Source organism: Camelina sativa, chromosome 16 (assembly GCF_000633955.1).
Source record: "Camelina sativa cultivar DH55 chromosome 16, Cs, whole genome shotgun sequence".
In the NCBI taxonomy this organism is placed as follows: Eukaryota; Viridiplantae; Streptophyta; class Magnoliopsida; order Brassicales; family Brassicaceae; genus Camelina; species Camelina sativa.
In genome coordinates this window covers 18033663-18045989 of record NC_025700.1, presented here as the reverse complement: position 1 = coordinate 18045989, position 12327 = coordinate 18033663, and the positions used below count along the sequence as shown (strand labels likewise).

The following is a 12327-nucleotide window of genomic DNA, read 5'->3' as shown; positions in this document are numbered from 1 at the left end:
AAAAAAAAAAAAAAAAAAAACAAAAAAAAAATCTCTCTAGTCTTTAGTTATCGGAAGAGATGCTTCTGCTTCCTTCTTCTTCTTCATCTCCGCTAATCGTTTCGTTTCCCGCCAATCCCAATCTGCTGATTTCACAATCACCGTCTTGGCCGCCGCGTAGAGGAAACTCCGCCGTCGTTGTATCGTCAGCTGCGTCTAGAGATGTAGATAGCTTCACTAGCAAATCCGGTTATTTGTTCAGTCTCAGCGCCGATGAGGCTGATTCTTTGTCGGAGTATAATTTTCTCAAGATAGACGGGATGTATAAGAAGAAGCCTCTGATTCTGCTTCGTAGATTGGCTCAGATTGGGACTACGTTTGGTTATTGGTTTGGGCTTCGCTTAGCCGATGAGGCTTTAGAACGGTCTGAGCAGATGTTCAAGGTCTTTCTCCAATTTCATTTTAGTGATGCCTTCAGGAAAAAAAATAATAATAATAATATGCTTCGTTTTTGATATTTTTTTTTTATTACGAATTGGTATAATTAGTTACGAGCTGCAGAGCTTAGGAAATTACTGGTGGAGTTAGGTCCGGTATGGTTTCTCTCTTTCCTTCTTTGAGGTTTCATCATCTAATTACTCAATGTCAGCGTTACGGTGTTTAAGATGTAATGGTTTTCATAACTTGTTTTAGGCATACGTCAAAATCGCTCAAGCTGTTTCATCTCGTCCTGTAAGCGCTTACCGTTTCTGTATTCTTCTTCAGGATTTAGTAACATTGTTCATTCTCATTTTCCGGAGCTCTGTGGTGAATTGAATATTTGCTATTAAGATATGACTTTTGAACTATCATTAGGATTTGATACCTCCTATATATTTGGATGAACTGTCCCTGCTACAAGATCAAATCACTCCATTTTCATCCGAAGTTGCGTTCAATATGATTGAGGATGAACTTGGCCTTCCTATAGATGAGCTTTTCTCTGAGATTTCTCCTGAGCCTGTAGCTGCAGCGTCCCTTGGACAGGTATGCGGAAAGCATTTTCTTGGTGGTCTAAGAGCTTATCCTTATCCTAGTTTCTAATTTCGAATCTATATATGAGAGCTTCTCCTATTATGTGGATCTTACTCTGGTCCAACGTTTCAGGTATATCAAGCTAGGCTCCGTAGAAGTGGAAAGGTTGTTGCTGTCAAAGTGCAGCGGCCTGGTGTACGAGCTGCTATTGCCTTGGACACTCTAATTCTGCGATACTTAGCGGGGTTGATTAAAAAGGCTGGAAGATTCAACTCAGATCTCGAGGTGACATGACACTTGTGTAATTTGGTGCCTTCTTTTAATCTGATAAGAAAAATGTCTTTTCAACATTACTTAAAACTTTTGAATTTCCTTAAGTATGTAGAATAACATTTAAAGTGTGTTGAAACTTACTCTAGAATCCATTTCAGTGGGTTCTCGTAGTTTTTCTTTTTAATAACTCTGATTCTCACTCTCTGTCTGAGAGAAAAAGGGAAACCTAAGTTAATCAGTACTGTTAACCCGTTCTAATGCTAAAAAGTGAAGTTCTATTTGCAGGCAGTTGTTGATGAATGGGCAACAAGTCTGTTTAAGGTAAAGGATACACTATTATCACATGTAGGTTTCCATGTTTTGCGTAGACATTTTCATTTGATTCGTAAATTATATATTGGTAAGTTTTTGATGCTTCTCTTCTCCGTACTTGACGAAAAAAGAGTGCCAGACTGTTTTCTCGTTAATCGTTATGCAATCCTACTTTTTCGTTTCGTCCAAATTTACAACGGTTTAAGGTGATGCTGAAAAGGATAAGGTTCGTATAAAACTATTGTGTGAAAAATGGGTAGATGCTAATGATTTCTTAAATGTCTTGAAGATCGTTTAGATGGACTAGTTTTTGCATTTTATTCTTGTTCGAGGAATATCTTAGAGCTTTATATTGAATACAGGTAAATCACATTGAATGCAGGAGATGGATTACTTGAATGAAGCCCAAAACGGAATAAAATTTAGGTAAATCCTGCTAAGGTTTGAGTCTTGTCCGCCCTTGTTTGATCTCCTACTATGTGTTATGGCTTTGACTACCATTGCAAATAATTGATCTGAGCTGTAGGTCATGTAGTATTTTGCTTGTACGTGGACAACATGATATTTTTGTCTAACATTGTAATAATTGATCTGAGCTATAGATCATTAGTATGTTGCTTAAGCATGGTACTTGGACAACATGTTATCTAATGGTTAAGTTTTCTATAAGGGATTCCCTAAAGTAATATTCCGCATGCTTGAATAGGAAGTTGTATGGGAGCATCAAAGATGTCTTGGTTCCAAAGATGTACACAGAGTACAGTACCAGCAAAGTTCTTGTAATGGAGTGGGTGGAGGTATGAAGTCCTCGTTTGCAATCAAAAAATGGGTTGCGTCAAAGAGTTGTATATTGAATTTTATATTTCTTAAACACACAATAATATTGTGTATTCAACTTTCTGTATAATTGCAGGGTCAGAAGCTTAATGAAGTTAATGATCTTTATTTAGTTGAGGTTGGCGTTTACTGTTCGTTTAATCAACTTCTGGAATATGGATTTTATCATGCCGATCCCCACCCTGGGAATTTTCTTCGCACGTATGATGGGCAACTTGCATACTTAGGTATTTGCCGATCTTGATACTAATGTTATCTGTTATTATTCTACAATCCATGGTCCACAATTTCAGATAACGTTCTTGTACACGTGGATTTCGTTCAAAGAATAAGACTGCTGACTGATGCTTTGGTTAAAAATATTCTACCTGTGTTTCACTTATCTATCTGATCATACACAGTGAAATAACCAGAAACTTGATAACCTATGTACCTTTGTGCTCAATGGTTTTTCTACTTTTTGATGATTCGATGTTAAACGCTTGAGATAATCATTCACTGCTCCAGATACAAATGGGACTTATGCTGCCTCTTTAGATATCTTGTTTTCTGTATTGTAAACTTTGGTTTGATGTCTACAAACTAAAACTGCCCCAAGAAGTATCTTCTGTTTATAACTTATTGAACTTTTAACTTTTTTGCTGCCAGATTTTGGTATGATGGGGGACTTTAGGCCAGAATTACGTGATGGATTCATGGAAGCATGTCTTCATCTCGTAAATCGTGACTTCAAAGCACTGGCTAAAGACTTTGTAACTCTGGGGTACTCTGGTCGTTGGTGTCTATCTGAATATGAACTTTCAATTGTCGACATTCCCTAATCTTATCTGCAAAACTTCTATAGGCTTCTTCCACCGACAGCAGAAAAGAGCGCTGTGACTAAGGCTTTAACCGGTTCGTTTTTGCTGTTATTATTATGCAGCTACTTGTTTGTATTGAAAGTTTTGGTTGTTTTGTTTTGAAACAATTGCCTCCCCTTTTTCTTACAGATGTTTTTCAAGGTGCAATCTCTAGAGGAGTACGCAATATAAGCTTTGGTGACCTGCTTGGCGACTTAGGAAAAACAATGTAGTAACACTTCACTTAAACTAGTATATGATATTAATAATATATGGCTGAGAGAGGGACATTTGAAAGAATCTACTCATAATTTGTGCGTATTAGATGCTGATATTTATTTGTCAAACTTTCAGGTACCGATTCAAATTCAGAATACCCCCCTATTTTTCTCTAGTTATCCGCAGGTACTTAATCTTCTTTTCCGCTTTTTTAACCGCATTGCTGTGTGATAAACATTCTTGTTTTGAGCTGTTAAGATTTCTAAAAATTTTGAGTCATCTAGACATGTATTGTTTTAATAAACATAGACATATGCTCAGAGCTTTTGCACAAGATTGTAGGGCCATCTGTCTATGCGTTAAATGCTTTATTCAATTATTCGACATGTTCTCCACCACGGCGTATATTTGATTAGCCATTTTCTGTCTATTGAGGTAGCATCCACATAATTTTTGGCTTCTCATCTTTGATTCCTCAGCCTTGCTGTTTTGGAGGGCATTGCCATTGGTATAAGCCCAAACTACAAGGTTTTAGGCAGTACATACCCTTGGATTGCTAGAAAGATTCTTACTGACAGCTCTCCACAGCTGAAAAGCTCTCTGCAAAATCTTTTGTATGAGGTACCAAACTATCTTGTCTAATCAGATTGGTCAACCTCATTTCGCATTATGTTTCTTCCTAAACGTGCTATCGTTTATATGTGTGTCTTTGCCAGGAAGGTGTTTTCCGAATTGACCGTCTTGAGTCTTTGCTTTCTGAGGTGCGACTGAATTTTTATCCGTTTTTGGTTGTTTGACTATTTACGGGTTGCAAAATGCACTGAAGTCTTTTTGTTTGTTATCGTTTATACGTGCCAATGTTTGTTGTTCATTAGCCCATCAGTTTCCTTGTTGTTTGTTATCTGGGTTATGAGCTTGTGTTTTGGGGTTAATGGGCTATGAGATGTTCAATGGTAAATTAGTCAGTAAACAGCTGAATAATCATACAACCAGACGACCTTAAAACCAACGAAAGACTGAAATCTGCATGATGATTTGGGAAATGAATAGCTTGGGACTTGGTTGTTATAGGATTTACCTATTTGAATAACAAAGAATAGCATTTGCTTTCTTATTCACATCTACTTTCTTCAGTCACTTAGGACAGAGACGGCATTAGTTCAGAAACCAGTGATGGGCACAGACTCTAAGATCGCCATGAAGCAAATGCTTGCTTTTACTTTCACGGAACAGGTATAGTTAAGTGGTAGTTTTTTGTACTATGAATTATAAAACTTAATTTTACAACTATTTATACTCTTGAAACGTTGGACAGGGTTCTTTTGTAAGAGAAATCCTTCTTCGAGAATTCGCTAAGGTGAGTAATCAATCTGTTGATCTCAGCTGTTTAATAATAGGAAAATAGTTCAGTCGAAGGGTTGTCCAATAGACCAACTGGCTTGACAAGTATATATTGAATTTGTTGCACTATTAGCGTAATAAATGTCATTCTTTGTTGTCGAGTTGATCAAAACAAAAGGATTGGTTTGTCTTTCAACAGGGTCTTGATGCATTTGGATTGGCAACTTTAGAGTCCTTCACATTTTCTGGTTCAAGGGCATTCACTTCCTTGACAGAAGAAGACATGACAAACCTTAGAACCTTCCATCGACTCTTGGCATTGTTCTCAGGGATGCAGAAGGCTGGAAGCGTAAGCACGGTAACAACTGCTTCTCTTCTGATTTTTGTAAAGTAGATTTAATTTTCTTTTACTAACTTTATCTTTAATGTTTGCGCAACAAACTTACAGCAAGTAAACGCGATTAGTAAATATGGTGAGGCACTCACACCTTTAGAGGAAGCATCACTCGTCATGTATCAGCTGCCATCAGCACAAGAGATGCTTCCGATTCTCTCAATCTTACCTGAGGTAACAATTGTTCACCAACACTTTCAAATGTTGCAAATCTGAACTCAATTTTACTAACCCCTTACATTTTAAATTAATTTATGATTCGAGATAACTGAACTAATTTGTTGGGGGTTTGAATGAATGTGGCAGCTTCCACAGGAGTCGCAACAGAGGTTGCTTCAGTTGCCAGGTGACTTGGTTGGAAGATTGGTGTCTCGGGCTTTCGCTAGAACCATTCGTAGGATATTACTTTAATGTCTGATTACAAAAAAAAACGCTTGCAGATTTAAGACTACAATGATTCTGAGTTACTTATAATTTTTTTACATTAATTTTATGAAAATCAGAGGAATCGCCGTTTTGATCCCACACTTGAACGAAAGCGTCAAATAGAATAAACTCAGTTTTCTTTGGACCAAACCAGGTGCCACGGGATTAAAAACCAACGGAGAGTTGTGTGTTAATGCAGGAAATAAGACAGTAACAGAAAAAGAAAAAAAACGAGAAGAACACAGTTACTGAGAGACTTTGAACTTGTAACTTTCTCTTTCCTTTTATATTTTGATGGCTGAATGGTTCTTCTATAAGACAAACTCAGCACAAATAAATGCTACACTAATCTTACAATCACTCGCCTCAATTCAGGTGAGAGAGCCTTCTTCTTTCTATGGTGTGATTTGCATGCAAAAAAATCCTTTTTGATCTCTGCAATGAAATCGATCAACCGAGTTGCTTTCCCCTGTGTATAGAAGAGAGCTGTAACCAAGAAGAGAATCAGATCAGATGACCGAAAAAATGAAAACAACAACAAAAGAGAACTGAGAAGGTTCATGATATTATAAGACAAACTACCTCAAGGCTATGAAGGCTGCATCATATGATCTTGCTTGAGCGCTTGTTGCAGCTTTAAGACCTCTTGCTGTTGCTCTGGAGTCAGCAATCTCAGCTGTTCTGGTGTAAGGTTCATTACTTGCTGGAGCAATGTTGACTGGACATCGGGGGAGATCTGTGTCTGGAGAAAAGAAAAAAAATCAATCACGAAGCAAGGATTTGCAGATTACTAGATTTCATTCGAGGCATTCCCGAGCGAGTCCAAATTATGTGATTGATAAATACCTGGGGAGCTTGTACTTGATTCGGAAGCATTGAATTAGACGCATGACCTCCAGGGAGTGAAGTGGTTCTCCTTTCCTCCACTTTCATCATCTTTAATGGTCTGTTCATTGATTGATGAGGACCCTCGTTTATTCTTTTGCCATAGTTTAAAGATACAGTTTGCCCACCTTGCTGTAAAAAGACAGAAAAAAGAAGTATGTGATTAGTCATATTGTCCACTAAACTCCTTCTGGTGTTCAACTAGGAATAAGCTCTCCCTGTAAGAGATGGGCAATTAATATAAAACAGTCCTTTGGTGTGTGTTTGTGTATTAATAACACTGAAAGTTAAACTAAATTTACATCACCACCATGGCTACATTCTCTAATAAGATAGGTATTGTGGAAACTCACCTGCATCACAGAATTTGTTAATGCTGGGCGGGGTACTTGAGATGGCTGGATAACAGTATTCGGAACTGAAGTCTGACTACTATAACCTACGTTGACGGAAGCTGGAACCACTTGTTGGCGTTGGAATGGAGCGGTTTCGCTGAGAACTTTAACTTGGGATCTAGAAGGAGGATTCACAGAAGAAGGACCTGGTTGTGCTACTAGTTGTGGAATCTGACTAAAAGGTTGTTTAGAAGACTGTTGAACGGGAAACTGACTATGGGGAGGGCGACTCTGCTGCTGCGGCCTTTGTGCAAGTGGCGGTAAAAGGTTTTGACCTGATGATAATTGCGTGTCTTGATTTGAAGACCCTGTCATATGACTTGGGGCTTGAACAATATTTGGCGTCTGCAACTGCACAATTCAAGAATGGCAATAGTCCTCTTCAGACATGACAGATAGATAGCAAAAGGAAGAAACACAAAACTGTTCAATAAGATAGAAAACTTACCACTTGTGGACTCACAATCCCAAGCAGTATCTGCGCCTGGAACAGTAGACAAAGTATATGTTCAAAAGATGGTGTCAGAATCATAATGATATAAGAAATAAAAATGAGAGATCATAAATAGTAAAGCACCCTGGAAGAGACGTTTATCAGCTAGTTGAAGGACAATGAAGGTCAGAATGTGGTTCAATTCATGAGACATTAAAGGGGAATGTAAAAATAATATTGAAGTGTATAACATACATATCAAGAGCACACTTGAGAAACTAAAACAGATTTTTCCCTCCTAGTTCCCATAAATCACCAACAACTATTTTGCATGAAAAAAAAAAAAATTGCAGAATCAGGGGATGAGTAAGTACCAGAAAAACAGCTTTTAGTAACTGAGGTCTTGAAACCAACAACTGTCGAGCTTGTTCCTTATTCTGTGTAGCCATTACCTGACATTAAGAAAACACAATCACATCACACCACTCGCTACCAATAGCATAACAATGCATCAAAAATATATAAAAAATCCGAAAGATTCACACCTTAATGGACGATATAATTTCAGTAAGCTGACTTCTAGACATCTTGGCAAGATGAAGAGTCAGGGGATCACTCGCTGGAACCTGCAGATTACTTTGTGTAAACTGCGAACCGACCTGAGGACCACCTAGTGCACCCGCCATAACAGATGCAGCAGTTATAGCAAGTTGGAGACCAACCGGCTGATGTATATTTGAATCTACAGGCCCTCCAATCTGCTTTTGAGATTCTGTAGTAGCAGGCAAACCAGGTCCTCCTTGACCCTAATATCCAAAGTTAGTTAATCATTGTTAGTTATAACGTCTTGAGACAATGAAAAAACCATCCAACAACAATTAAAGAAGTTAAGAGAGGAGTCAAAACATAACGAACCTGATCACGGGTTTTGTCAGTGGCTTTGTCATTCTCAGCGAAATCAACTCTTAACTGACGGCCATTGATCTCGTAACTCTGAAGATTACGACGAGCACTCAACGCCGTTTCTTCGTCCTTATACTCACAAAAGCCGTAGCCTTTAGGTTTACCAGTTTCTCTATCCGTAACTAATCTGAATCAAAGAAAACAAAACAGTTTAGAAAGAAAAAAAAACCATACTTCTCTGTTTCGTTTTGAAGAAAGGTGTTTCCTTTATCAAAACCCTAAAACAAATTGAAGAATAAACTGACCTAAACGAGACAACAGGTCCAACCTCTCCACAAATATCTCTGAGTTGTTCCTCCGTCGCGTCGTAAGGGATGTTCCCAACTAAATTAGACACCCAAAAGAAAAAACCAAATTAAACTAATTGAATCCAAATTCAAAGAGAATTGAGAATTGCAGAGTGTTAAGAGAAGAAGAAGAGGGTGTTGTTACCAAAAACGCAGCGTCGTTGGGATGATGAAGCCATTGAGAATTAACAGAAGATAACGAAGAAGAAGAAGGTGAAGCGCTGCTTCATCTTCTCCCTCGAAGAAACGGGTCTTTCGACAATCGAATTCGAACCAGCGTGTTTCGTGAAATCCTCAGACGGTTTCAGACTTCAGACAGAGAGATCCTCTTCGTATTTGTTGGTTCGATAGGACTTGCCTTAATTTTTTTTCTTCCGTTTTGCTTATAAAAAGAAATTAAAGACGAACTAATTTAATAGTACCGTCGAATCGATCGATTTATTTCATTATCCTCTTTTTTTTTTTTTAGTTTTTTCACAACTCACACAACAATAAAAATAAAAATAAAAGGAAAGCAGAAAAAATGGAAGTTTTAGTTATTTATTATTATTACACAGAAAAAGGAAAATTTCTTCTTTGAATTTGAAGTCTATGATTGTTTAACAAATATTTTTCAGTTCAGTAGCATGTTAAACGAGTTTGGTCTCTTAACATGTCGCAGGCACCACTGATCAATGTTTCTGTTATTCTATAGTTATGGAGATTTTTTACGCATTTCACGGATACTTGATAATACTAGCTTTAAAAAGTTGCATATCTATGGAAAAAGATGGTTACATGATGGTGAAGTCCGAGAAAACACTTTAGACCAAGTAAGAGGCATACACACAAACCACACGAGGGTAAAGCGTTTGAAATCAGACGAATGCGAAAACAAAACAATACAAACAAACAAACAAAATGCGAGGAGATATTGATATGTTGTTCTGACATAAAGGGCGATGGGAGGAGCATATCAGGTGTCAGGTAATCTCCTCTGTACTAACTCAGCTGGTGGACGCAATGTGCAAACCATTTCTCTTGTCTTCCCAAAGTATACCTGCGGTTTCACCAAACACCCTATCAAACTTTGGGCCAACACACTTATGAGATGATAGAACATGATCTGATCTGAATCTTCTCCTAAAACTCTCGCATACGGTGGTTATATGATGATTACTCTATACAATTTGGGGTTTGCCAAGCAGTCAAAGAACTGTAAGCATGAGATTAACTAACAAAGCAATCCGGATGGGGGTAATTTAAGCAACCACACAGCATATATGGCGGTTACACAAGTAAAAGGAGTTTGTGGAATTGGTATAGGGATTGGACGTAGAACCTGATCAAGTGAGTTTCTCAGTTTGCCTTCCAATTCTTCAATCATTCTCCCCATATTGCACAGATGTCCCTCAGCTACTGCTAGATCCATTTTCATCTAATTTCAACAGTAGCAGAATAATGTTATTCTTTTAGAGATATTTGGTATTCCACCATTGAATCACTATTCCCACCAGTAGCTATATATCTATGTAAGGCATGTGTTAAATAGAAGCTAATACTTACTTGTCTTCTAATTGATCCAGATAAGCCGAATTTGCCCGACGACTCATCATCTGTGGCCAGAGAGAGCATGATAGTACTTGTTAAGCAATAATGTGCCATTTCCTCCTCCTCTGGACCAACCTAGGTTTAGAAGCTCAGGAGTTAGAAATATGAAGCTCATGAAACTATGAATTAGTTGCAATTGTGGAGGTGTGTGTTACAGAATGGCCAACATTTATAACACATAAGGCACTTGGTAATGGCATGTATAAGTATCTTAGGAGAGTCACCTGTATAACATGTATGGCATCCCACGCTCCTTCCTCCAGGCATCCCCTCCGACCATGACCTGACTTTGACCCATCTTCAAGAACCAAAAACCAGAACAGCTCAGGTGAAGAGTTTTTATTGCCTAACCTTCGGTGTTATTGAACTCTACAGAAAGAAAATACCCTTCTTAATAAGGAAACATGCCACAAAGCCTTCATTATCATCCTCCCACATGTAGACTGAAGATATACCACCTTCATAATACCTGGAAAAGAAAAACTGATCAAGACAAACCTTTGCAAGACTTCTCGGTTACCGATCGCATGGATACTTTATCATGAGTAGGCAAGGCTTTTTACACATCAGATGCTAACTATGTCTCCGTTTTAGATAACTTATTATCAAACTAGTTTGATTACATGGTTTTGTAAGTTGAACGAGATAGGTGAAGAACCTCACTGGTCACGGTAGATTGCAAAGATATCGTTGGCTTCAACTTCGAGCTTTCTTAATTCTGACGACGGGTAAAGAGCATCCTCTAGCGGAGGAAGGTATTTATTCGACCAAGGTGACCTGCAAAGTTCACAAGATACAAAAAATAGCACTTCAGCTACAAGCAAGAAATAGTGTAGCTTCCTAATTATCAAACTATCTTTTAATCCAATAACTCAATACCCTTTTCAGCTGATTCCAAGCACTAAACCAAAACCATAAAACATTTAAATTCTCTCATTACACAAAAAAAGTACCTGTAGGAATCTGCATCTCTATTGTACTCACACAAGATGAAATCTTTCCCACTTTCTATATCACGTAACACCTGTTGCAATACATAGATACTCGTTATCCGTCATCAACCATTTACAAAGAACTTACATTTCTTTCTACAAATTAACTAAGGAAACAATTGAATTAGACGCAGAAGAGGTAAACAGATGCGTAACTAACTCATTCAGACTACATTAAACATAATCAACTTATCAAACCATCCTAATCGCTGAAGTTACATAACCAAGCCCTTGTGAACCATACATTGGGAGACAAACAAAGTGGATTCAGGGCAACAATATCACATTAACAAAATCTCGAGAAACGAGAAATACCTGAAGAGGGAGATCGACTTGAGAGAGAAGATCGGAAGAATGCTGAGGAATGAGGCTTAAAAGTGCAGAGAGAGCCGTCTCCGACTGCTTCGGCGGCATTCTCCTGAGAAGTCCCAAAGCTGCCTCCATCTCTTCAACCTCTTTGCACGCACGCCGGAGAAATCTATTCCTCCGATGAGAACAACTGATGGTAACAAAATCCTCAAATTGTTTTATTATACCATTTAAGCCCATAAAAAGGCCCAAACTTAACAAACCCATTTTACGAATCAAAAACGGTGTTGTTTTATACGGAATATTTATGGGCAAATGTCATGAAAACCCACTTTCTTCTAAAGTATTGTCACAAAAACCCACTTTCCACTCATGGTATATTTTCCCAAGTTTTTTGCTTATGTGTCCACTTTCCTTTTACATTTTTGCCCTTACTAACAACTTACATCTCTTTCTCTCATTCTTTTATCTCTTTTTCTCTTCTTTTTTTGTTGTTAACACTTTAACAAAGTAAAATATATTTATTTGTTATCATAAAACAAATTTTCTATTTATTTATATAAAATATGTTATGATTATATATTTTCTACATTTTAAGATACATATTGCTATATTTTTTATGAATTTTTAGATTATACAGTATCCATCAGTCGTTGAACATTTGTTCAATTATAAGTGGATAATCAATTGCAGTATTGTTAATAGATAGTTACTTGTGTTTATTCATACAAAATATACATACATAAATTTGGTTAGATCTTTATCCATAGCATATTATCCATAACACAACATAGACCAAATAAGTACAAAACCCTTTAATTCTAAATTTTAAATCCTAG

At 37.5% G+C, this 12327-nt stretch overlaps 3 protein-coding genes across 3 annotated transcripts; 1 reads left to right on the top strand and 2 right to left on the bottom strand.

Annotated features, from left to right (window-relative positions):
• Positions 1-5730, top strand: LOC104751019 (uncharacterized aarF domain-containing protein kinase At1g71810, chloroplastic). The gene is made up of 20 exons (XM_010472887.2): positions 1-422; positions 528-572; positions 673-711; positions 835-1005; positions 1126-1278; positions 1552-1587; positions 1961-2004; positions 2285-2375; positions 2492-2642; positions 3064-3178; positions 3260-3309; positions 3405-3483; positions 3609-3659; positions 3953-4094; positions 4190-4234; positions 4608-4706; positions 4789-4830; positions 5014-5172; positions 5263-5382; positions 5515-5730. The coding sequence occupies exons 1-20, from the start codon at positions 60-62 to the stop codon at positions 5617-5619; spliced, it is 2100 nt and encodes a 699-aa protein (XP_010471189.1). The 5' UTR covers positions 1-59; the 3' UTR covers positions 5620-5730.
• Positions 5861-8988, bottom strand: LOC104751018 (cleavage stimulating factor 64-like). The gene is made up of 10 exons (XM_010472886.2): positions 8743-8988; positions 8556-8634; positions 8263-8437; positions 7893-8153; positions 7722-7799; positions 7363-7398; positions 6873-7265; positions 6481-6651; positions 6217-6376; positions 5861-6120 (listed from the first exon to the last, which is right to left on the bottom strand). The coding sequence occupies exons 1-9, from the start codon at positions 8774-8776 to the stop codon at positions 6224-6226; spliced, it is 1380 nt and encodes a 459-aa protein (XP_010471188.1). The 5' UTR covers positions 8777-8988; the 3' UTR covers positions 5861-6120; positions 6217-6223.
• On the bottom strand, positions 9328-11684 carry LOC104751017 (probable F-actin-capping protein subunit beta). Its single transcript, XM_010472885.1, has 8 exons — positions 11495-11684; positions 11141-11211; positions 10851-10964; positions 10574-10656; positions 10412-10485; positions 10143-10262; positions 9919-10014; positions 9328-9636 (listed from the first exon to the last, which is right to left on the bottom strand). Exons 1-8 carry the CDS (start codon positions 11621-11623, stop codon positions 9553-9555), a joined length of 771 nt encoding a protein of 256 aa, XP_010471187.1. The 5' UTR covers positions 11624-11684; the 3' UTR covers positions 9328-9552.

Coding starts and splice junctions, on each gene's coding strand:
- LOC104751019 (XM_010472887.2), top strand. CDS start 60: ATGCTTCTGCTTCCTTCTTCTTCTTCATCTCCGCTAATCGTTTCGTTT. Junction 4,235..4,607: donor TTGAGTCTTTGCTTTCTGAG/GTGCGACTGAAT, acceptor TACTTTCTTCAG/TCACTTAGGACAGAGACGGC. Junction 5,383..5,514: donor TTCTCTCAATCTTACCTGAG/GTAACAATTGTT, acceptor TGAATGTGGCAG/CTTCCACAGGAGTCGCAACA.
- LOC104751018 (XM_010472886.2), bottom strand. CDS start 8,776: ATGGCTTCATCATCCCAACGACGCTGCGTTTTTG. Junction 8,635..8,742: donor CCAACGACGCTGCGTTTTTG/GTAACAACACCC, acceptor TGTCTAATTTAG/TTGGGAACATCCCTTACGAC. Junction 7,800..7,892: donor AAATTATATCGTCCATTAAG/GTGTGAATCTTT, acceptor TCTTAATGTCAG/GTAATGGCTACACAGAATAA.
- LOC104751017 (XM_010472885.1), bottom strand. CDS start 11,623: ATGGAGGCAGCTTTGGGACTTCTCAGGAGAATGCCGCCGAAGCAGTCG. Junction 10,965..11,140: donor AGAGATGCAGATTCCTACAG/GTACTTTTTTTG, acceptor TGAACTTTGCAG/GTCACCTTGGTCGAATAAAT. Junction 9,637..9,918: donor TGAGAAACTCACTTGATCAG/GTTCTACGTCCA, acceptor GTGAAACCGCAG/GTATACTTTGGGAAGACAAG.